This window comes from Lithobates pipiens, unplaced genomic scaffold (genome assembly GCF_037356315.1).
Source record: "Lithobates pipiens isolate NorthernLeopardFrog02 unplaced genomic scaffold, aLitPip1_a1.2 Scaffold_28, whole genome shotgun sequence".
Classification (NCBI taxonomy): Eukaryota; Metazoa; Chordata; class Amphibia; order Anura; family Ranidae; genus Lithobates; species Lithobates pipiens.
The window spans coordinates 75,569,152-75,594,952 of NW_027507789.1; the positions used below are offsets into that span (position 1 = coordinate 75,569,152).

Here is a 25,801-nt window from a genome sequence, read left to right on the forward strand (position 1 = left end):
TCCGGCGGTGGAACTCCAGGGCGTGGTCACAGGTATGACCTTTGTGAGCCTTTTAGTTCCAACACTGGCATCAGTAGTTTTTTTTTTATTCGTTTTTTTTATTTTTAGGTGCCCCATTGGGGGACTGTCCCTAGGCAAGATGGGGTCCCCGTCCCCAGAAGAGATGAGGTCCTTTTCTCCAGGGCAGATGAAGTTACTGCCCCAGGTGAGAAGGGGTCCCTGTCCCCAGGGGAGGTTGGGGTCCCTGTCCCCACATGAGAAGGGGTCCCTGTCCCCAGGGGGAGATGGAGGGGGTATGTAATGGTGTGTGGGGGATGGGGTCCTCTCATTCACCATGACCAAGCTGTAGGCCGTGCACTGATCCACGTTGTTGGCCTGGGCTCCATCCAGTGTGCTGGATGGGCGATCAGCATATCTCCCAGAAAGACCTTTCATCATCTGTGTATGACGGGGGAGGAGGGGGGCTGGCAGAAAAGCCTGCAGTGTCCTCCGGGGAGCCGGCTCTCATAGGGCTGCACTGCATCTATGTGCTTGAAGTTTGTTTAACCGGGAGAAGTATGCAGTGCAGAGTGGGCCGGACTCGGGGGGGGTTGGGACTCTGGCTGGGGAGAACAGACATCGGACTGAGCGGCAATGCATGGAGCAGGAGAGGGGTACTCTGAGGAGCCGACCGAGGACACAGGTAATGCGGGAATGTACAACTGAAGAGCAGCCAGTGCGATAGTCGAGCATGGAGCTCTGCTAGTTGCCCTCCACCTCCAGCCACCCGTGTGCATGGTGCACTGGTACCCCTAGCTGCCTATTCTGCTGCCGGCCATATGTAGAGGGGGCTGCATGGGCCCCCCGCAACACAGGGCCCGGTTGCGGTCGCGACTGCTGCACCCCCTATAGTTACGCCCCTGCTGCTGGCGTATTACCCCCTAATTTCGTTTACCTATTTGTTTAATAGTTTTCAAAACATTTTTAGTTTTTGTATTTTCTCTTGCAAGTTTTTCTAGGTCATCTTCAACCATTCTTTTAAAAGTTCCCATGCATTGGTTGCCAGGTGTATTGGGGTTAAATTGACATCTATTTCTGAGGTTAGTCTGTAAATATATTGACTCATGCACCGTTCTATTGTCTTCATTCAATGCAAAATGTTTCTTTAAATTGAGCTTCCTCATGAATTTTTGTAGATCAATGAAGACCTTAAACTTATCCAAAGGTTTATCTGGGACATATTTTAATCCCAAGTCCAAAATTTGTATTTCTTCATCATTAAAAACAACATTGCTAAGATTATATATTCCCTTTCCTAGTACTCTCTTAGTCGTTTTCTTCTTCCCTCCTCTATTTCCCCTTTATATGACTCAATTTTCGAGGTTTTACCAGGTAATATCTGGGTTTGGTTGCCTGCACTCCTTACCTTCTGGTGTTGGAAGAAGTTAAGGTAATATGTCTGCTTCTCTTCATCTTTGGATATCATCTTATTCATTATACATTGCTATATTTTGGGGGTGTAGCATATGGGGCGAGTTTTTGCCACATGCCGAGGTGTATTTATGGCTTGTATTTGTTATTAATATTTTTTTTTACTTTATCTGTTTGTGGTTTTACCAGGTAGTATCTGGGCTTGTTCGTCTGCACTCCTACCCCTTGCCACAGGGGGAGTCCAGGCGAAATGCTTGGTTTCAGCCATGTAATGTGATGTAATATGCTGTACTTTGCTATCATTATTGCATTCCCCCTATTATTATGGCTTGTTCTAGATATATACACTGAGGGAGAGCGCATTATATGCTGTATCCAGCTGTATTTTAAATAATATAGTTTTCATATAGATTTTACCTATTCCTAGTGGGATATACTCTTAGGTGTTGTGATTATTCTGCCTGTGTGGGCTTACCCGCCCCCCTATGGATTGGTTGATCAGCCTAGGGGGCGAGGCTCTCATGGCTTTGCTCTCTCATATAAATAATATGTGATGTGCGGTGAGATGCTATCGCCGCTAAAGGCGTTGATTGCTAAACGCGTACGGCTCTTCCACGCACACCACGTGACTTTCAGGAACTAGGGCGAGTGGGTGTAATGCAGCTGGCGCGTACGCCGCACACCCACAACGACCTATGCTATATTCGTTATAGTGTTGCCTCTCCAGGATAGGCACTTTAGGCATAAAGATTTTGCCCTTGATCTGTTTGGGTTTATTTTATTTTAGATTTTTTGTTACAAATTTTTTTATATAAATTAACTTTCTTGGATACTACACCATGGGAGCCAAGCTCTCTTTTTTATGAGGAATATTGCTGCATATATCTGCCACCGATTGGACATCCAAAATCGCTTTGAGGAACTGTGGGTGCTGCAGCTTGAGACCATCAGACCGTACTGTGGAGTTACAGGCATATTACCCCTGCAGGGGTCATAGGAGCTGGTGAGTGGGGACCCATAAGGGGGAGCACGCAAGTCACCTGTCAAGCACTGTGAGCACCAAAAGTCACCTGCAACTATTTTTCAATCGCACAAACAACTATCTATATGAGAATGGATGCACATATGCTGAGGATTTTGACATTTTGTGTTTTTTGGTTTTGTTTATGCGATTTTGTGGATTTTTTGTAATTTGTTTTATTTTTTGGTATATATATATATATATATATATATATATATTTTTTTTTGCACAGCACTGTGGGACTTACCGTGGAACTTTCACACGTTTATTAGTCATCTGACTATTCATAAACACGTTTAAGTTTATTGCCTACACATGGCAGTTCACTTATGGATTTCGGATGTTATAATTATCTTTGGGATTTACTCACTTTTTACCATTGTTGGTTAAGCACCAGGTGCCAGACCACTCTGAGGACATAACCCCCTGTGGTATCCGTGAGGGGTCGGTTTTATGAGGCAGTTATCCCAGTGCTGGTATTTATTATTATCTTTCTCACATTTATATATTTTTATCAACAAACTGTGATGGCTGCTTTTGATCCATTTATTCTGTTCAGATTAGTGCAGATTTTGACCTATTTTTACTCCCTATGTTGAGGGCATGCGGCCTGGCAGAGTTCGGGGGATGGGGATGCATGCTTGTATAAGGGTTTGGTATGGAAGTTTGTGGGCAATCTCCCTCTGACAGCAAGGGTGACTTGTTAGGACAGCAGCGGGTGCCAGCTCGTTAACTGATGACTCATCCCTGCTGACTGATAGCAGGAATGTATCAGAACAGTAAAACAAGCATAAAAGATCAAAAACCCACCAATCACACTAATGCTGCACTACGAAATCGCACTGAAAAATCAGATCAAACTAATGTGAACCTCCTGTACCATTTGTATTGAACTGTACTGTAATTGTGTTGTCCCCCTATACATTGTAAAGCGTTGCGTAAACTGTTGGCACTATATAAATCATGTATAATAATAACCAAGCCTTAATGTTGACCCAGAAATGATTAAAAACAGGATTTGCCCCGCACAATGTATTTTGTTAAAATGCCTTACCTGGAACAAAGAAATACACCTTCCAAATGCACTGGTAGACCTTCGGAGAGGTCACTTTCCTAGCCCTTAAAAGTGTAGATATCACTGTGTGGAGAGACCCCTATCCATCCCTAGCAGGACGGGACAGAAGATTCAGACAGGCCCAGAGCACACCAAAAGTCTGACATGGTCAGTGTACCATGTCTGCCTGGCCCAGTTTGGGGGGATGAGAATCATCAGAATGCCTTCTCATCCCTATCCTACAAAAGGAGGAGTTGCAATGGAAGAAGGCGTAAAATAGGTTGAAGTAATACCACCAATTCACCAGGGCATCCACAGAGGGGACGTGATCCTGGATCTGGACACGAAACCTTGCAATTTGTTACAGTTTTAGTGGTTCAACATCATACAACACCTAATAGATAAGGCACCACATCCCTGAGAATTGAAACATGAATCAAAAAACAAGAGAGGGAATTAGGGATTTTAACGGTGCAAATAGCGACTAGATAGTAAACATTATTGAATAGGATACAGAATTATAATACAAATATTTATTGAATTCAAAGTTAAAATCATTAACAAATTATGCTTGAAATATGCTTGAAACACAGGGCGTCATCTATCTTGCCTGTTGCCTCTGTGGCGGATTCTATGTAGGCAAAACAAAGCGACAATTCTGCATTAGAATCAAGGATCATATTAAACCCATCAAAAAGAGAATGGAGACGGCCATCAGCCGTCATGTTGGCATTTTCCATGCCTTCAATCCTAAATTTATCACTTTTTCTGCATTAGAGCACATTCCTCTGGATTCGAGAGGGGGTAGTGTGGATAATATTCTACTTCAGCATGAAGCTGAATGGATCTTCAATCTAAGGGCCACAATCCCTCCTGGCTTCAATGAAAATTTAAGCTTCAAACCGTTTTTGTGAATTTTTCCCGGTCCTCTAGTTCTGGTGACCGCCTTGTGAGAGGGGTGAATATAATTTGGTTTCTTTTTTTCGTTTTTTTATTATTAATTGCATTTTTTCATAATCTGCTATATGTGTGTATTGATTTATTTATAATAAACTGTAAAATAAATAAACAACAATATATTATTGTTTGTAATATTATGATGTGCAGCTCCTGAGAAATATTTTTATGTTGTTGACTCTCTCTGACTTGGTGGGAGTCTCCCCTTCCCTTTTTTATTTATTTATTTATTTAGATTTCCTTTTTATTTATTTTTTTATTATTTATATTATTTATTCATTTATTTATTTATTTTTTTCCCACCGTGATTGTCCACCTCTCTGGTCCCCCTACCAATGCTGCTCGCACGGACGCCCGGGGACATAGGCGCCCTGAGTGCCGCTGCCCCTTTTCAGCGCTGCGATGCTCCCCTCTGGCTGGTTCGGAGGGACTGGCCACACTCAGGCCGTCCCTCCCCTCCTGTTTTCTCCATCATTCATCTCTCTGTCCTTCTACGTCTGAGTGGGCGGGTGGTAGGTGGTTGCGATCTTGCACGTCGCCGCCCCTCTGGGAGGGTTGCGACCAAGGCATTGATCGTTCCCTCCTCCCCCGCCCGCCGGCCTGAGGCACTATGGGAGTTGTAGGCTTACATAGCCTCGTCCCACTGGCGAGCATGCGCAATAGCGCTCTCTTCGTCCGCATCAAGCCAGCGACGTAAGACGCCGGCTTGATGGCGGGGCTTATAAAAAGCCAGCGTTACACTGTCATTCCTTGCTAGCTGCAGCCAAGGGTGACGCTTTATTTTCAAGACCTTGTACTTACCAGTGAGTTATTTGCTACATCTATTTTATACTATTATAGCTGACATTCTCTATTTGTCTGGATTCGTCTTTTTTCCCTTTTTTTTTCCGCTTTGCACTGTTACTCTGCTCCTTTTTAACATGCACATCTAATTTCTTTTTCTCTTTGGTTTGGTCTTGGCTTTGCTACACACACTCTATACACTTGGGCTACCATCATGGTCTTTACCACCTCTGTATTTATCTATTAGTCTAAAACCTTATGTTTTGGGGTTCCACTTTTTAATTTCAATTATATATATATATATATATATATATATATATATATATATATATATATTTTTTTTTTTTTTTTTTTTCTAATTTTTATTTTTGTCTCTTTTTTGTTCAGTTGGTACTCTTTCGGTAGTTTGTCTTCTTGAGTGCTAAATTATCAACGCTCGCCCATATTTCCACAATTATTCAATTGATGTAAGTACTCATCGAGATATAAATATATCTTTACTATTTCTTCTATTTTATTTTTTATTTGGGAGGGTGTTTACCCCCTTTAGGTTGACTTATTTTAGCAACCTTTATATTTATTTATTTTTTAAATTTTACCTATATCTACTGAAACTTGCCAACAATCCTTTCTTTCATTATATACTTTCTCCTATCAGCAATTTTTGGCCGTTTTTTTAGCCCCCTGCGACCCAGCATGGTTGTGGTTAACTCCTGAGGTGGACAAATTCCCTACTCTAGCATCTACGTAGTGGTTTAAGGTGGGTTTGTGGTTTTTTTTTTTTTCTCAAGCCTGCACTCGTACTTATTGATTTTCGACACACTTTTGTAAATATTTTGTTACTATATTATTTTGTATTTTGATTTAGATTTCGTTGAAATATTCACACATCCCCTGAAGAAGCAACCTATTGCGAAACATGTCGGGATTATGTGTGTTTAATGAGAACAACCACTGCATTGCATTGTCCTGTGTTTTTATATTTCAAGCATAATTTGTTAATGATTTTAACTTTGAATTCAATAAATATTTGTATTATAATTCTGTATCCTATTCAATAATGTTTACTATCTAGTCGCTATTTGCACCGTTAAAATCCCTAATTCCCTCTCTTGTTTTTTGATTCATCTTGCAATTTGTTGTTAAACCTGGAAGCGAGGAGGTCCTTGTTCAGTGTCCCACACCTGTCACATGGGTCTTGAAGCACCTTTGGGTGAAGTGACCATACCTTGGAGTGCAGACGTTGACCAAGGAAGTCTGTCAATTTTCCACTCCTGGAATACCGATGGCAGATATGGCTGGGGGTTGTCACTGCCAGAAGTTTTTTTTACCTTAATGCATAGGATGCATTAAGGTGAAAAAAAAAACACACAAGGGTTACAACCCCTTTTAACTCAAGTGTTTGAACATGAGTACAATGGGGGTTGTGAGTTTTTTTCCAGTGGAAGGCTGTCCTTGAACAAAGTGTCCAGGAGAAGTCCTAAAATACTCAAGTCGGTTCCAGTGCAGACTGCTGGAAATTCAGGATCAATCCAAGCCTCTGCAGCATTCGAACAGTTTGTTGAACACTGACTGAAGTCTGTGCAGAATGTGCCATCTGCAGGTCATCCACGTAATCCATTATAGAATTTCCCTGTACACAAAGCAACGCAAGTACAGGAGTAAGCACCTTGGTGAAGAGCACGGTGCCATGGCCAAACCAAAGGGCAGCGTAACGAATGGGTAAATTTGCATGCCCACCACATAACACAGGAAAAGTTGATGTGCTGGACATATGGGGACATCGAATTACAAAATGGCACAGTATCCTTATACACAAATTACATAGCTGGAAAATTTACATAAGTGTTGCTGTTTTGTAAACTATCAGAGGAAACTATGCAGTATCTACAGTTGTAAAAGGAGATAAAACAAGCGCAAATACCTCTTAATGTCCTATAAAAACAAGTTCATTACAAGAATGGCAAGGTAAAAATAGGGCCTCCAAAAGATGTGACAGATACTTGTCAGAAGCTGGGAGGCAGGCCACTATCACCACAGCCCAAGTCTTATATTTTCCAATAATGATACTGACTTGGAAGTTTTCTAGACTCCGTTTCATCCCACACAAGAGACATCTAACAAATGTCATTACATGTCATAACTATAACACAGCACCACTGCCCTTGTGCGTACAATTTGCAACACTATCCCTAGAATTAATAAAGACTGGTGTAGACAGATTTTGTGAAAGTCTCTCATGCATTTTAAAAGTGGTGCAGCATGCGCCAAATTCATGTACTAGTATAGAACTTTTACTTGAATTTGGCACATGCTGCACCCTTTTAGAATGCATGCAGGACACTTTCGCAAAATGTGTCTGCACCAGTTTCTCCGTAGTCCAAGTGCGTTTGTCTTAACCACTTGCTGCCCGTCCTATTATAAAATGACGGCTGCAAAGTGGTTTTAAAATCCTAACTGGGCGTCATATGACGTCCTTCAGGATTCACCGCTATTGCGCATCCCCCTCGGACACAGCGCATCCCCGATCAGGGTAAACAGCCAATGAAATGTCACATGTCAAAACAAATTGCGCACGTGCGCAAAGCGCACTGATCGGAGATGGCGTGTGTCCCCTGGACACAGCGCATCCCCGATCAGGGCAAACAGCCAATGAAATTGGTTGTTTACCCACGTGATCGGCTGTGTCCAATCATAAAACATATAAACATTGTGGCGATTTTCAGGGATCTCTCCTCACACCGATCGGAAGGAGAGATCTGATCAGTGAGTCAAACACTCTTTTCATACATTTACTGTGTGCACAACACGAACCCCCCCCCCCCCCCTTACCAATAAAGAGAACCTGTCGCGGCCCAGCAGGACCAGTCGTGGCCCACCATCAGCACAGCCACCATCAGCACCGTCATCTGTACCATCAGTACCACTAGCAGTAACGCCATCGTTACCATCTGGATTCGACAGCCCATCCGTCACACAGGCCCGACATCACTACCGCCGCACAGTCCCGCCATAAGTACCATTACACAGGCCATCAGTAACCTGTCGGTCACATCACACAGGCCCGCCATCAGTGAGCTGTCAGTATCACCACTAGTTCTGTCACACAGGCCTGCCAAAAGTACCATCATCATGTCCCAAAGAGTTTACACAGCTGAGGAGGCATATAACATCATTACCATGTCGGATGATGAGAGCAGCGGGAAGCTCTCATTATCAGATTCTGGTTCGGAATATGATCCAGTGAAGGGTAGTGGATCGGAGTCCGAGTCAGCGGAGGAAACCCCTCCTCCCCTAAAAGAGTAAGGCGATCAGGACCAAGATCAGACCACCTGCCTACTGCCAGCAGCGCCAGACCCCAAGAAGGAGCCCAGTACAAGTACTGGAATTGCACATCCAGCCCAAAGAATCCGGGGACAGTTCTACCTTCCCGATGCCCTGGCAAACCCCTTATGGTTGCCTGCCTACTCAGGATCTGCTACAATCCCCTCTTTCACTGCACAGCCAGGTGTGCAGCCCAACACTTCAAATTTTGCACATTTGGACTATTTCTATTTGTTTTTCCCTGAAGATTTTTTGCAGTACATGGTGGACCAAACAAATCTCTATGCAGAGCAATATATTGCTGCCAACCCCAGTTCGTCCTACGCCCGTATGTTCAATTGGCGACATCTCACACTAGAAGAATTCAAATTGTTTTTGGGCCTTACTTTTAATATGGGGCTTACAAAGAAAAACAAACAGCATGCCTACTGGTCCACCCACCCCATCCACCACATGCCCTTATATTCTTCTGTTATGTCCAGGACACACTACGATATGATTACACGTTTCCTACATTTCAATGACAACTCGCAGTGCCTTCCCCAAGATCATCCCAACCACCACAAATTATAAGCTTCGCCCCCTAATAAATTCTTTTACCAAACGATTTTCTGAAGTCTTCATCCCCCACCAAAATATTTGTGTAGACGAATCCCTTATCCACTTTACTGGACGGCTGCATATGAAGCAGTATATCCCAAGTAAGAGAGCCAGGTACGGTGTGAAATAGAATAAATTATGTGATACGTGTACTCATTTCGTATATATGAGGGCAAAGACTCCCAGCTCCAGCCCCGTGAGTGCCCCACATATATAGGAACCAGTGGTAAAATTGTGTGGGACCTTGCATACCCCCTGTTCAAAAAAGGTTACCACTTATATGTAGCTAATTACTACAGCAGCTCGCCCCTTTTCCGTCACCTGTATCATGAAAAAACCCTAGCCTGCGGTACCTTCCGAAAAAAATAGGAAAGGCCTCCCACAGAATTTATTATCAAAACGGCTACAAAAGGGGGAGGCCGCATTCATGAGGAATGAGGAGGTGTTGGCCATGAAGTGGGGGACAAGGAGGATGTTCACATGATGACTACCATTCACAATGACACCTTGGTGTAGGTTCAGAGAAGACGTGGCCCCGTAGTAAAGCGGGGGTGGATTTAAATGATCAGATGCTGCAACCATATTTGTCAACCCGCAAGTCCTATTATTGGTATAAAAAAGTCGCGCTTCATCTGTTTCATATGGCCCTGTTCAATTCATTTGTCTGCTATCAAAAATCACCCGAAAACCAACCCATCACCTACCTCAAATATATTGAAAACATTATCACTGCCCTTATTTACCAGCAAGGACCCACCCCAGGAAGCATTCGCTCTGATAGTGTGAGTCAACTTCATGAGCAACATTTTCCCTATAAGGTTCCCCCAACAGAATCCGGAAGAAGACACCAAAAGAAATGTCATATATGCGCAAGTAGAGGAGCTAGAAGAGATACAAGTTATTATTGTCCATCCCAACCTGGTCTATGTATTGGTGATTGCTTCAAAAATGATCACACATCCATCAGATATTAGTACCCCTTATTAGTAACAGACTGCCATTTCCCCATTTCAATTACCTGTGTGCATCATTTGCCTGCCACCATGTTTTTACCTTCCATGTTAACTGACCCTGGCCTGTTTACCGACGATGTCTTTGCCTGCCGTTTTAACCATGTTTCTGACTTCCACGTGCACTGACCTCGGCCTGTTAAATCAACCATGTTTTTGCCTGCCACTTGGATTGATCTTTTGCCCTTCTACTTCAGTACACAGGGGTCTCGCATATGTGAGGGGCTTCAGAATAGCGTTCGGAGTAGTGAAAATCAGTTTTTGGTTTTCTGTGTTCCCAGAACAGGGTCTGGTTGCCCGGAGGCTTCAAAGAGATTTTGGTGGGAGAAGCCTCTACCCCTGTCCCCCTAGCCCTAAGCTTGATGGCCCTTCCTGCTGCCTGGACCAATACTTTGGCTGTGCTGACCATATCGCTGCCTGTAATGACCCAGGACTTTATGGACTGTTTCTTTCTTCTGCCTGGACCAATAATTTGGCTGTGTTGACCATATCTCGGCCTGCTGCCTCTACTGACTATAGACAGGATCTCTGCCTGCTACCTGGACCAATGCTTTGGCTGTGCTGACAGTATCTCTGCCTGAACTATGAACAGCATTTCCGCCTGCTGCCTGGATGATTGCTTTTGCTGTCGCTGACCACATCCCTGCCTGCTGCCTGGACCGATGCTCTCTTCTGTGGACCACTACACTACTAAAACCACAGGTAATCTTTTATTTGGTATGTACATGTTATGTGTTAGACATATGAAGGGCCTTCAAAAATGTGATCGGTAGTCAGAAAATGTGTGTAATTTATGCTCCTAGAACAACTGGAGGTGCTATTTGGATGTTAGGCCTCGGTATGAGGCCAGGTTGTGTATAAGTCTCACACATGTGGTATCACCATACTCAGGAGGAGTAGCAGAATGTATTTTGGGGTGTCATTTTTGCTATGTACATTCTATGTGTTGGAAATATCTTCTAAATGGACAACTTTGTTTAAAAAAAACTGGAGTTAGTACTTACCGGTAACTCCTTTTCCGGTGGTCTTCCAGGACAGCCCTTGAGAGATGGAGCTCCTCCCATCGACACAGGAAACACATTGCCACAGTTCAAAAGGCGGTCCCTCAGGTCCCTAGTCAGTCATTCACCAAGAACCGAAGGATGGAACTGAAAAACATATAAACCATAACAGGTAATAACATTAGTACATCACTACAATCAAAATAAAGGGTGGGATCGTGCTGTCCTGGAAGACCACCGGAAAAGGAGTTACCGGTAAGTACTAACTCCAGTTTTCCCAAGTGTTCTTCCAGGACAGCCCTTGAGAGGATCCCCAAGTACTTACCAGATTAGGGGGGGACCACGGCCTGGAGGACTTTCCTCCCAAAGGCCTGATCCTGACTAGACATTAAGTCCAGTCGGTAATGCCTTGTAAAGGTGGAAAAGCTTGACCATGTGGCTGCTTTACATACCTGCTCCGGGGTGGCACCAGCTCTTTCTGCCCAGGATGCAGACAACGCTCTTGTGGAGTGAGCTTTAACACCCTCAGGAGGATCTCTATTCAAGGCCTTATACCCCTCTGCTATAGCTAGCCTAATCCATCTAGCTATGGTTACTTTTGAAGATTTCTGTCCCCTACGCTGTCCGGAAAAAAGGACAAAAAGGGAGTCTGAGATTCTGAATGGTTTTGTTATTTTAAGATATTCTAGAATACACCTCCTCACATCCAATAAATGAAAACGTTCCTCTTTCTCATTTGCTGCATTTTGACAAAATGAAGGGAGGACAATATCTTGGGACCTATGGAAGCTAGATGCTACCTTTGGTAAGAACCCAGGGTCTGTCTTTAGTATGACTCTGTCTTCTAGGATCTGTAGGAATGGTTCCCTGATGGAAAGTGCTTGGATTTCACTGACCCTACGGGCTGAAGTGATTGCCACCAGGAGAACTGTCTTAAAGGTAATAAGCCTTAGGGAGGCCTCTGAGATAGGCTCAAAGGGTGACCCCAAGAAAGCTTTTAGCACAACTGCTAAATCCCAGGATGGGACTTTAGTGATTCTGACTGGCTTACGTCTAGCGACTGCCTTACAGAATCTAGCGACAAAAGGATTTTCCTGTAAGCGTTCATCTAGGTATACACTTAAGGCAGCTATCTGTACCTTAATAGTACTTAGTGTTAAACCCTTGTTTACACCTTCCTGTAAAAACTGTAGAATATTAGCCGTATTTATGTCACGGCTATTCAGCCAGCTATTAAATTTTTTCCAGACTTTTTTGTAAATAGCTCTCGTGACTGGTTTGCGACTCTGTAGTAAGGTCGCAATTACCTCGTCTGACAGGCCCTTACTCCTTAAGATTTCCTCTTCAGTAACCACGCTGACAGCTTCAGTGTGGCGACCTGCGGATGGTAAAGAGGTCCCTGCGACAGGAGGTCCTGTCTGTAGGGAAGTCTTAGAGGCGGACAATCTGTCAATTGTAGCAACGTTGTGAACCACGGTCTCCTGGGCCAAAAAGGTGCTACTAGAATCAAACAGGTTTTCTCCTTGAGGAATCTTGCTAGGACCCTCGGAATGAGATGAAGAGGGGGAAATGCATACGCCAGACTGAAAGTCCATGGAGTTTGCAAGGCATCTACCGCCAGGGGTTGGTCTCCTGGGTTTAGCGAGAAAAAATTGGGAACCTTTGCATTTTTCTTGCTCGCAAAAAGGTCTACCTCTGGTTCTCCCCAGTGAGCTGTTATGAGATTGAATGCCTCTGGGTGTAAGGACCATTCTTGGTTCGAAATCCTCTGTCGACTCAAGAAGTCCGCCTTGTTGTTCAGCTCCCCTTTCAGGTGAACTGCAGAAATGGATTCCAGATTGGCTTCTGCCCACTGGAGAATGCGTCTGGCTACCAACATCAAACGAGGACTTCTGGTTCCTCCTTGTTTGTTTATGTATGCTACAGCCGTCGTATTGTCTGAACGGACTTGTAGATGGTGACCCTGTATTGCGGGGTGGAAAGCTAGAACAGCTCTCAGGATTGCTGTTAGTTCTTTCCAATTGGAAGAGAAACATTTCTCCTCCGGGGTCCACTTGTCCTGGACCCAGCTTGAGCCTAGGTGGGCTCCCCAGCCCCAACTGCTCGCATCCGTTGTTAGTGTTGAAGTGATAGGAAGGACCCAATGAACCCCTTTGTTTAGGTTCTCCCTGTCCTTCCACCACCAGAGGGAGCGTTTTACCCTTGAGGGGATCGATACCTCCTCCTCCAGATCTCTGCCTTTTAATTGTTCTAACAGAAAACCCTGAAGTTCTCTTTGATGGAACCTGGCCCATTGTACGGCTGGAATGGCTGCCGTCATAAGACCTAAGACCGACATTACTTCCCTCACCGTACACTTGGGGCTGCATTGAAGAAAAGATATTCTCTGCCACAGATTCAAAATCTTTTCTTCCGGCAGTATAATTTTCTGATCTACAGACTTGATCCAGTACCCCAGATACAGGATCTCCTGTGTTGGGGTTGTCTTGGATTTCTCCTGACTGACAATCCACCCTAATCGACTCAGACTGAGTTGAGTCAATTCTAGGTCCTGAGAAAGACGACTCTCTGAGTGGGCTGTTAGGAGCAGATCGTCTAGGTAGGGGATAATTGAGACTGATTGAAGCCTCAGAGGAACTAAAGCCTCTCCGAGAACCTTGGTAAAGATTCTCGGAGAGGATGATAGACCGAAGGGAAGTGCTCTGCACTGAAAGTGGTAAACCTTTGTGTCTATCTGCACTGCAATCCGAAGGAATTTCTGGCATTCCTCCCTTATTGGAATGTGCAGATAAGCATCCCTTAGGTCCAGGGTTGCCATAAATGTCTCTTTCTGTAGGAGATTCTTTATGGAATAAATGGACTCCATCCGAAATCTCTTGTAACGGATGGAGCGATTCAGTGGACGGAGGTTCATAATTAGTCTGAATCTCCCTGACGGTTTTCTTACCACAAAGATGTGCGAGTAAAAACCGTCCCCTTGTTCCTGAATAGGGACTGGTGTCAATACTTCTTGATCTACCATTTCCCCTATTAGTAAAGGTAAGGCCCTGGCCTTTTCTGAGTGACTTGGAAGCTTCGTCACCAGAAACTTGGAAGGAGGGTTGCTGTGAAATTCCAGCGCATGACCCCTTTTTATTATATTTAAGACAAACTCGTTCGAGGTTGTCTCTTCCCATTGAGGAAGAAATTTGCTTAATCTTCCTCCCACAGGAACCCTGACGTCACTGGGGTTTGGGGTCCTGATTGGGGCGGCTAAACAGTATGCCCCCTTTTCCTTTCCCTTTATGTCCCGACCAATGTTTTTTGGGGGTTGAACTCTTCTCTGGTTTAGAGGGTTCCTTAAAGGGACGAAAAGTTTTTCTTTGAAAATTTTTCTTTTTTGCGGGAAAGGTTTTCTTTTTGTCCGCCGTCCTAAGGCGGAGTCTAATTCAGGCCCGAAGACTAAGTCTCCTGTAAAAGGGACGCTGCACAGGCGGGTTTTAGACGCCGTGTCTCCCCCCCAGGTTTTCATCCATACTGACCTCCTTGCTGCCACTGAAAGTGCTGCAGATTTAGCCGTAAATTTTACGGAGTCCGTGGAGGCGTCAGAGATGAAACTGGTGGCCTTAAAAAGCATAGGGAAGGATTTCAAAAGCTCCCCCCTAGGAGTGCCTGCCTTTAAGTGTTCTTGTAGTTGCGATAACCAGAACTCCAGGTTTCTAGCTACACAGGAAGTGGCTAGAGCTGGTTTTAAGCCTGCCATAGAGGCGTCCCAGGCCCTCTTTAAGACAATGTCTGTTCTCCTGTCCATGGGATCTTTCAGGTGGCCCATATCCTCAAAGGCCAGATCAGCCTGCTTTGAGATTTTGGACAGAGGGGCGTCTAGTTTTGGATTTTTATTCCAGACCGCCTCTGGGCTCTCATCAAAAGGGAACCTTCTCTTAAGGGATTTAGGAAAGAAAACCTTCTTGTCTGGTTCAGACCACTCCTTAAGAACAAGGTCAGAAAGCACCTTATGTATAGGAAAAACCCTTGCTTTCTTTTTCCCCAGAGCCTCATACATTTGATCATGTCTTGATAACTGAGTTTCTTCCTCCTCAATTTCCAGCGTATCATAGATAGCCCCCATTAGCTCATCTACTTCCTCGCTTGATCCTCTTCCTGACCCGAGTCAGTGTCAGAGGATTCGGGGCTAATCAACGTGGGGCTAGGCTCCCTGACCATACGGGGCTCCCCTGAGCTGGGTGTTGTAAGGCATGGTGAGGATGAGATTATAGTTGTTTTACTCGTGGAAGCAGCTGCAGCTGATCCCACGTCAGTGATTAACTCCCGGAGGGACTTAAAGGTCGACGCCATTTCCCTCTTAGAATCACCACTAACAAACAACCTCACTGTGAGTAAACCGCCACCGTGGGGCACTACAGGGCCCAGCCTACAAACACCACCACTCCACCAGAGTAATAGCATGCCCAGCAGCCTACCTGGGTTTGGCTGGTGCCTGTCTCCACCGGAGTATCCTGGGGAATAGCCTCCATGGTCCCCCTCTGACGCTCCGAATCCCGCCGCTAATCCGGTATAGCTGGACGCTGGTCGGGCTTCACAGGCACAGCGCTGGCTCTCCCTCTCCTCCTTGTACCCTAGAGACCCGGAACCGGAAGTCTCGGCACGCAGTGATGACGCGGTTCCGCCGGAAGTGAACGCTCGGCGTCTCCGACCCCCTGCAACGAGGAGGGAAGATGGAAGGTTCCACTCACCACTCCTGGGGGAAACCGGCGTCATTCTGCCCCTGGCCACCTCGGCACTGGAAGGAGGAGGGTAACGGGTCTGCTCCGGTTCAGCTGGACGGTACCCGAGCCAAGAAAAAAGGTATGGACCCAAACTGCAGCCATAAACCAGGACCCGGTCCCTTAGGCTTGCAGGTTCTCAGGCAGCCCCTGAGAGGGGCCTCCAGGTTCCTGGCAACATGTTCCTCCGACGGAGGAAACACAAATGACTGACCAGGGACCTGAGGGACCGCCTTTTGAACTGTGGCAATGTGTTTCCTGTGTCGATGGGAGGAGCTCCATCTCTCAAGGGCTGTCCTGGAAGAACACTTGGGAAAAATGCGTTTTCATTTTTTTCCCACGTATTACGAAAACTTCTGGAAAAAAAAATTAACCATTCAAAAGACTCATTATGCCTCATAGATTATACGTTGGGGTGTTAGCTTTCCAAAATGGGGGTAATTTTGTGGGCATTTCCATTGTCCTTTTGCTCCAGGGCCTTCAAAAGTGAGCTAGGTCATCATGAAATTATATGTGTAATTTTGCTCCTAGGTGATACTTGGATGTTAGGCCTCTGTATGTGGCAAGTCTCACACATGTGGTATCGCCATACTCAGGAAGAGTAGCAGAATGTATTTTTGGGTGTTGTTGCAAGTATGCGCATGCTGTGTTCAAGAAATAACCCGTCAATACAATAAGTTTGTGTAAAAAAATTTTTTTCGCAAGAATTGTGTGAAAAAAAATTACAACTTCAAAAAACCTCACCATGCTTCTTACTAAATACCTTGGAATGTCTACTTTCCAAAAAGGGGTCATTTGGGGGTATTTGTACTTTCCTTGGATTGTTAGTGTCTCATGAAATGAGGCCTTCAGTAAAGTTTTTTTTTTTTTTCAAAATTTTTGCGCTTATATCGCAAAAAAGAAAAAACCCAGCGGTGATTAACTACTACCCAAAAGAAAGCTCTAATTGTGACAAAAAAAATTATAAACATTTTGTTTGGATACAGTGTAGCATGAGAGTAATTGTCAAAGTGTGAGAGTACTGAAAGCTGAAAATTGGTTTGGGTGGAAAGGTGTTTAAGTGCCCTGTATTGATGTGGTTAATTAGTTCCACTTTCATAAGATGCTTCATGAATTTGGTGTAATAAATTAACCAGAGGGATTAATGCGAGAAAAGTGGCACAGCAGCTTGATTCCATTCCCCCTGTGTGTATGTGAGAAGAATCCCACAAGAGATTCTCAACACCTGTGGTAGCAGGAAAGGTAAATGTAGATGTGTGAGGCAGCAGGGAGCCCAAGGACGTCCAACTGATCTTAGTAGTGCGGGTGCAGGCTTTGAGCTTGTGCTCAGTAAAACGGCATGCACATGGCCAGTATGAACCAAGATAGGATGCCAATCTTAAAAATGGTGCAGACTTTACCTCCTGCACAACTCCGTATCTCCACCAGACTTTGCGACTAAATTTGTTGTCAACCAACGCGGTCACAGTAAGCTTGTTGGGAAGTGAATGGAGTAAGACAAAAAAAAAAATTTGCTTCTCAGAGCATAGAAATGATCTGTCTCCTAAGGACACTAGCAAAAATGTGTTGGCATTATGAGGTGTTATGTAGGACTGCCCTGAATGCTTTGCCAGTGTCCAGTCTCCTGAAGGGGGGGGGGGGGGGGGAGAAGAATAACCCCTACACCCCTGCATACCATGTGTACTTTAAATGTACAATAAAAAAACAAAAAGGTGTAGAGTATTTTTCTAAATTTTAGCCAAAGTGACACACCAAATAAAAAAAAATAAACACCACCTCAAATTGCTACCAAATGAAAACACAATGACATCACAGTTAAAAATGATACTTTTATTTTAAATTTAAGTAAACTGAGAAAGCTTCTCTTGGTAGCTGCATGATTGTTTCTTTTTAAATGATTATAGGCCCAAGCAATTTGGTACAAAGGCTTTTCCAGCTAGGGATAATATTAATTAGAAATAAAATGAAAAAAGTAGGTAAAGGAATGATTGATACATACACAAGACTGTAAGGCTGCAGAGGGAGGGGGGATGGAGACGTGGGGACATGTCTGCTTTCTACAATCCTGCACTAGAGTAAGAGTGAAAGTGCATTGAATGACGGAGGATGACAGAAAAGAGTTTGGTCCAATTAGAAGAGAATGTTCGCATGATCAGTCGGTGGGCATAAAGATACTCGCAATTCCACCATTGGCAATAAGCTTTATGTATAGTGTTTGTGTCTCTTTTCAGAAATACAGATCTGTCATTTCCACACGCATAAAACTATCTAGCACTTCTGATTCTAAAATATGTTACACTGCATATAAAGGAATGTACATAGCATTCCTTTCAGGTGTTTTGTGGAATTATCTGTCCCTCCACAGGTATTTACATTGTGTTCCAGTTACTACAATTGTAATTGTGCTTCAAATGTAATATTAGGAATACTGGAATGACTTGTGCTTTATACTCAATGCTGCAGTCTGACTTTCCTCAAGCTCAGCTTTTGTCTGAGAGCACCATTACATCAAAATGCACCACGACAGACCACAAACTGTTCAAGCCTGAGAGGGAATAAATTAGAGTATATAAGGCAGATAAAGCAAAAAACATCAGATTTTTGGCTCAAAGGGCATCTGGTAAAATTAACACGTGTAGTAAGTTGGCACCAGAAGACTGATGTTCTTTTTCCTAAGTAAATGTATCATAGAAACAGCTGCAACTTGAAATATTTCAGCAGCTTTCTGTGGCTTTCACACCAACTGCTGAAACAAAATGTAGCACAGCACCAAATCACATTAGGCTTCATGCCACAAGGCAAAAATGCACCTCTCTATCACCAGACAACCTACAGTAGAAGTCCTTTATCCACTATAAAACTTAAAAGGCAATGGATGGTGTCACTAGGGAAAAGTTAGACACTTAAGGTCAAAATGGGCTTTGTGAACCTCCTCCGGATTTGTTCAATTTCACAATGAAAAATGTCTTAGCCCTTGTACGCACGGTCAGAGATTACGACAACCAAATCCGTCGGATTTTGTCCGAAACTGTTGCATACACACGGTAGGACAAAGTTGTCGGAAAATCCGACGCGATGACGTTATTTCGTTACGACAGGACTACGTTCATGCTAGTAGCCAATAGCTTTGGTGTAGGAATTTGATCTGAGCATGCTTGGCACTTTGTCCGATCGGAATTCTCTACACATGATCGGAGGAGTATGTTAGATCGGAGCATTTTGACGGAAAATTTTACCAACAAGTTGGAAAACTTGGTCCGTCGGATACGCTGACGGAAACAGTCCGATGTAGACCACACACAGTCGGAATTTCCGACAAAACGGTCCGATCGGACACATTCCGTCGGAATCTCCGACCGCGTGTACAAGGGCTTAATTTCTTATTTCTCCTGAATTGAACTGTGGCCTAACAAAATGGAAAAGAAAAGGTGCACACAAATTTATAAAACATATTAAGCTGGGGAAAACAAAAATTAAAGTAAATTAATTACTTTAACAATATTATAATTAAATCTTCCAAGCCGTTTATTTTTCCACTATACTAAATATATATATTTAAAATATCAGAAATTAAAAAAACTGAATGGCATGTTTCTGGGAGAGGAAAGGTTAATCACAACAGTGGATGTTGTGGACTGCCAGAGGCGGATTTCAAAGAGAACAAGGGTGCTTACTGGTGTCTGCTTCAAAAGACTGTTGTCCATAAGTGTGTAAGATAATGAATACCAGTATGAAAAACGTGCCATCCTTCCACATTAGTGATATCACAAGAGTTCCCACAATCGCACCTTAACCTAAGCCCCTTTTTAACCACTCCTAAACCAGTCAGTTAACAGATTTAGAGCTAATATGACAGTATTCAGGGTAAGCTAAGCAGAAATAATGGGAAGTTCTGCAAGTTGACGTGCCGCTGCCAAAGGTCTATCTGAAGCGACTAGTGAGGTGTACAAGAATCATACATCCTTGCATTATTTCTATACTGAACTTCTCAATTTAGCTATGTAAACTACTAGGGGCTACCTGTTCTCATCTAAAAACAAAAGAGAAACCATTTTAAATTGGGAAGCCATATTTTAAATATGCAGACCTTTTTTTCAGTTTCAGCTTAGAAATTCACAGAGTAAGTAGAATGATGGAGAAGGCAAAAAAAAAAAAAAAGGGGGGGGGAAATGCCCCAGTGACTGGTCCGCTCCTTTATAACCTGTAAAAGTATTCTTTATAATAGTGCAAAGCGCATAAACAAGTCAGTCAGACAGAAAAGAAAAAAAAAAAAAAAAAAGAAAAAAGGAAGGTGTTGAAGAGGGAGACCTCTGCCAAATGTGGTCCCTCCAGAGTTTAAAAGATCAAGCCAGAGGTAATTTTCTCTTCTTCCACCAAAGGACAGCTGAGAGGCCTTCAAGAGAGAATGCTAAAAAAAAAGAGAATTGGAGCCAATCCTCCCCATTGCTGGGAGAGGAATGCACTGGAATGATTCATGATTTTCTGTGAGAAAGATGAAGCATGTTCTTCTCTTCAGATGGCTTCAACATAATTGGCAGGAAGCATGCCCGTGTCCCCGGTGCGCTCAACAGTTCCGTACATCCACCCCTCATCGATCTGCTGCACGTTGATAATTGTATCACCGTCTTGGAAGGACACCTCATCTTCATCTGCTGCATTATAATCATAGACAGCTCGATAGCGCTTCTGTAAACAAGGGAAATATATATGAAAATTTTACGTTTGACCAAATTCAACATTTCTGGTTGGAGCCCATTTCTAGGACTTATTTATTTATTTTTTTTAGCAAGTATACATTCTTTGTTTTGACATTACAACTTATAATGGTTATATGTATATTGGGGAATGTGATAAGTAATCCTGCTTAAGGCTGGGTTCACACTGGAGGGGCTACGAGAACCGGATGTGATTCGCACTGCACTGCAAATCACATCCGATCTCTGTGCGATGCGAGTTCAGCCATACAGATAGTATGGCTGAATTCGCATCGCACCCGCCGCAAACTCGCAGGGGACCCTTTTTTTGGTCCGCAGCAGAATCGGATCGCATGGGTGTTCACACCATGCGATCAGATTCCTGTCTGAGTTTGCAGATCGCACTGCGATATGCGAACTGATCTGGGGGTGTCATTAACGTTTCACTGACACTCCCAGCAGTCCACATAGGGCAGTGTGAACTGCCGGCGGGAGGCATGCGATGCGGGAACCCGCCGCGGATTCGCGGCGTTCCCGCATCGCTTCAGTGTGAACCCAGCCTAAAAGATCATTCATGAGAGAAACCGACAGACTGCCACTGCTTACCCTCAGAGGAAAATAATATTTTCTGGGTTTTCGCTCTAACCCTATGAAATTAGTACTTTCAGACTTAATGACCTAGAACAAGTATGCAAAATAGGAGTTCTGAATTCACTTATGTTTGTTGTATTTCAGTGTCTAAGGAAATACAATTTTAATTAGATCATCATCTCTACTTCGTCCTCCACCCACTAACTGCCCAGGAGATGGCAAATTACTTCAAACAGATGATTGAAACAATTTGTGAGGAGATCCCTGCTGTTAAGATACCTTTCACACTTTACACTTCATGCCCACAGGTACAACCATTACTTCCCTCATTCAACCTCACCACTATAGACGAGGTTGATAAACTACTTGCTAATGTACAACAACCTGCCCTCTGGATCCTGTTACATCGCAAATGCTACGTTCACCCTCTGACTCTATTCTGCACTCTCTAACCCATATTTTCAATATCTCTCTCGTGCTGGCATCTTCCCCAGCTCTTTAAAACACACTAGTCAGCCCCATACTTAAAAAGCCTTCACTGGACCCAACCAATCTCAACAACCGACGCCCCCCATATCCTTGTTCCCCTTTTTATCCAAACTCTACACCAGATTGAGAAGCCACCTTGCCGAGAATAGCCTTCCTAATCCCCTTTAGTCTGGATTGCGTCCTCAACACGCCACAGAAACTGCTCTCCTAAAACGAATATGTTCTACTAACGGCCAAAACCAATGGACACTAATCTGTACTCCCACTCTTGGACCTTTCTGCTGCCTTTGATACAGTTGACCACCCCCTCCTCCTCCAAAAACACCACACTGTTGGTCTCCGTGACTGTACTCTTTTCTGGTTCTCTTCCTACTTATTCAACTGCACCTTTATCGTTGCCTACAACTCTACTTCCTCCTCTTCTCTTCGTTTCTCTGTTGGGGTCCCTCAAGGTTCTGTTCTTGGGCATCTCCTATTTTCAATCTACACCTCCTCCCTGAGTCAGCTGATAGCCTCCCATGGCTTCAAATACCATCTCTATGCTGACATCCAAATCTATTTCTTGTTCATACATCACGAGAAACAGAGGCTTAGCAATTACTTAGTGGGTTAGTCACCTTCAGGAAATTGGACACTAGTAACGCTAATTACAAGTGAGTTCCTCCCCCATATAACCCCTCCAATATGGAGTGTACCTATGTTTTTTTGCCAATGTCTAAGATGGTTGGTCACGTTCAATATGTGCCAAGAAGAAAGCTCTGTTTTATGGTCCCTGCAAAGGCCTAGGAGCTATACAAACGGATCCATGCCTCGGGCCTATACTAAAACACCTAAGATGGATGGGTACCCAGGCCTTGTGATAAGAAGAAACTAGGTTTTGCCTGTAATGTCTCTCCTTTGGAGGTCTTGGCTCTGGGATCCATACCTTGTTGTTCCAATATTAGAATGGCACAAAAGGTCCCTGGCAGAGTCTTTTACAGGTCCAGGGAGGAGATTCTCTTAACTAGGAACCCAGAACCCCAAAGGTTGGCACAATGCTACCCACCGTGATGGGTGAAGGCTGGAATCTGTCTGTTTTCAGCCGTTCCTGCAGCAGGGATAAGGTAAGTGAAGACAATCCTAAACGTTTACACATTATGGATTATCTTCTGTGAGTAGTTGCACGTCTTACTAGGTTTCTTCCACTAGAAGGAGTAAGAGACAACCTGGTGTATACTTGCATGCCTTCCAGGATACATGCTCAGTGAAGCTCGTCTGTGAATACCGCTCACCTCCTCTGCGGCAGGCTCTGCCACATAAACGCTAAAGGGGGGTCTACCACAGTCCTCTGATGGTCCCCCCCCCCCCACCCACGCTGCCATGACTGTCCTATGGGCACGCTTTTACAGTGGGGTTGGCAGGAAGGGGGGGGGGGGGTTGGGGCGTGCTTGCGGCGCCATGCACATCCGCCATACACGGTGCGCCAATTGGCCATTTTTAAAAGCCCAAAGCGCCAGAGCTCCTGTAAGCAGTGGGATACGAAGCTGTGGGCTTAGTAAACATCCCAGTGGATCGGATCCTGACACCTACTCGGCATCAGGTTGTGCAGCGTATAGCAAATGTTTATATTATAAGACTATAGCACAACAGGGATTGCGCTTTACACTAGTACCTCTGCTTTGCAGCTTAGGACTATATCTCCCCCGTAAGAGGGCTTCACGGGGAGGTTAAAAGAGACACCAAGAAATCACCACCTACATCTAGGGGTTCTTGACATGTCTGCAGGATAACATCCCCCTTGCAAGACTGGAGGCAGCCTCCCAGGATGAGTCTGTGCCCCTGTCAGGTGTTGCAGCCTCTCCCAATGTTTTAGCCCGTTTATGTTACAGAAGACTCTTTAACCACTTCGCGCCCAGGCCAATTCTGACATTTCTCTCCTACATGTAAAATTCCTAATTTTTTTGCTAGAAAATTACATAGAACCCCCAAACATTAAATATATTTTTTTTAGCAAAGACCCTAGAGAATACAATGTCGGTCGTTGCAACTTTTTATCTCGCATGGTATTTGCGCAGCAATTTTTCGAACACGTTTTTTTCAGAAAAAAAAACAAAAAAAAAAAACAGTAAAGTTAGCCCAATTTTTTTGCATAATGTGAAAGAGGAGGATACGCAGAGTAAATAGATACCCAACATGTCACGCTTCAAAATTGCACGCGCTCGTGGAATGGTGCCAAACTTTGGTATTTAAAAATCCCCATAGGCGACGCTTTACATTTTTTTTACTGGTTACATGTTTTGGGGTACAGAGGAGGTCTAGAGCTAGAATTATTGCTCTCGCTCTAACATTCGCGGCGATACCTCACATGTGTGGTTTGAACACAGTTTTCATATGTGGGCGGGACTTACGTATGCGTTCGCTTCTGTGTGCGAACTCACGGGGACAGGGGCGCTTTACATTTTTTTTTATTGTTAATTTTATTTTTATTTTTTTTAGTTTGACACTTAAAAAAAATAAATAATAAATGACTTTTATTCCTATTACAAGGAATGGAAACATCCCTTGTAATAGGAATATGGCACGATCGGACATATTTACAGTGAGATATGGGGTCAATAAGACCCCATATCTCACCTCTAGGCTGGGAAGAATAAAATAAAATAAAAAAAAGATCCTGGCTTCCCTGCCAAATCGGCGCCCTTAATTTGAATACCGAGGCCGGGCGTGACATCATAACATCGCGCCCGGCCTCCGAACGATCATAGAGACTCCGGGGACGATCTGGTCCACCAGAAATCTCTATGGAACGATCAAGTGGCGGAATAGCCGCTATGATCGTTCTTATGGTGCAGGGAATCGCCGGCTGAAAACGCTGATATCTGAATGATGTCTGTGGCCTCAGGCATCATTCAGATATAACCACCGAAAGCCCATGACGTCAATAGACGTAGTATGGGCGCCAAGTGGTTTAAGGCTGCATTGGATGGTTTGGAAGGAAGGATTACTAACTGTCACAGCTTCCTTAAAAAAATAGCAGGAAAAGGGGTAGATCCCCTCCCTCTGCTTTGGGTTCCCTATCAGATGATCATTCTGGTAATGAGGAAAGATCCCTATCAGACGATAGAGATCAGGTACAGTCGGATGAATCAGGGGAAGAGGAGAAGCTGTCTTCTACCTAGCAGACCCTCAAAGAGCAGGTGCAATACTATACTGAATTGTTGCGTTCCACATACAGATTGCGCTCTGCTGAGGCCTCCATTTCCCGTTTCCTTCCCTGGGGTCCCGGAAACCCCCACAGGCTGTGTACACCTTCCCAACTCATTCTTTATTGGATGAATTGGTATATGAGGACTGTGGTCACCCAGATAAACTCTTTTCCCCTCCTAAAAGGTTTTCTATGGTTTAGCCTATGGAGGAACATTTCACAAAGAAGTGGGGAGTCCCAGCCATAGATGTGGCCACTCGTTGCGTGAATAAGAGCCTGACCTGTCCTGTGGACAATGCTCAAGGATTTGATAACTGATAAAAAGTTGGAAACTTTATTTAAAGCCCGTTTCTTTGTGGCAGGCACTGTAGTCCAACCAACGGTTGCAGCAATTGGCAAGTGTCAGTTCCTTAACCACTTCAATACCAGGCACTTTGACACCTTCCTGCCCAGGCCAATTTTCAGCTTTCAGAGCTGTCGCAATTTGAATGACAATTGCGCAGTCATGCTACACTGTACCCAAACACATTTTTTTATTTTGTTCCCACAATAGAGCTTTCTTTTGGTGGTATTTGATCACCTCTGCAATTTTTATTTTTTGTGCAACAAAACAAGCTCTTTGTTAAATTTTTTTGTAAATAAGTATGTTTTCTTCTTCAATGACAGGCAATGATATGGCTGCACTGATGGGCACTCCTAGGCAGCAATGATAGGTGGCATGGATGGGCACTAATAGGTGGGCACTATTGCTGAGCATCCCTGTTTTGTTTTGTAAATATGAGGTGCCGGTCAGTGCCCATTTGTGGGCACTGATTGGCATATTTTGGGCTTTTTACATGTGGATGGCCATGGGGGATGTACTTGGCCATCCACATGCTGCGTGCTTTCCTGGTGGTCCTGGGGGCTTCCCTGGTGGTCTA

The 25,801-nt window shown here is 44.1% G+C and overlaps 1 protein-coding gene across 1 annotated transcript in view; it reads right to left on the bottom strand.

Moving 5' to 3' along the window:
• Positions 1–17,738: 17,738 nt before the first annotated feature.
• Positions 17,739–25,801, bottom strand: part of LASP1 (LIM and SH3 protein 1) — a 273,495-nt gene continuing 265,432 nt past the window's right edge. Inside the window, exon 7 of the mRNA XM_077459416.1 lies at positions 17,739–20,609. Coding sequence (XP_077315542.1) covers positions 20,436–20,609 — 174 coding nt within the window. The 3' untranslated portion in view covers positions 17,739–20,435. The remainder of the gene's footprint in view (positions 20,610–25,801) is intronic.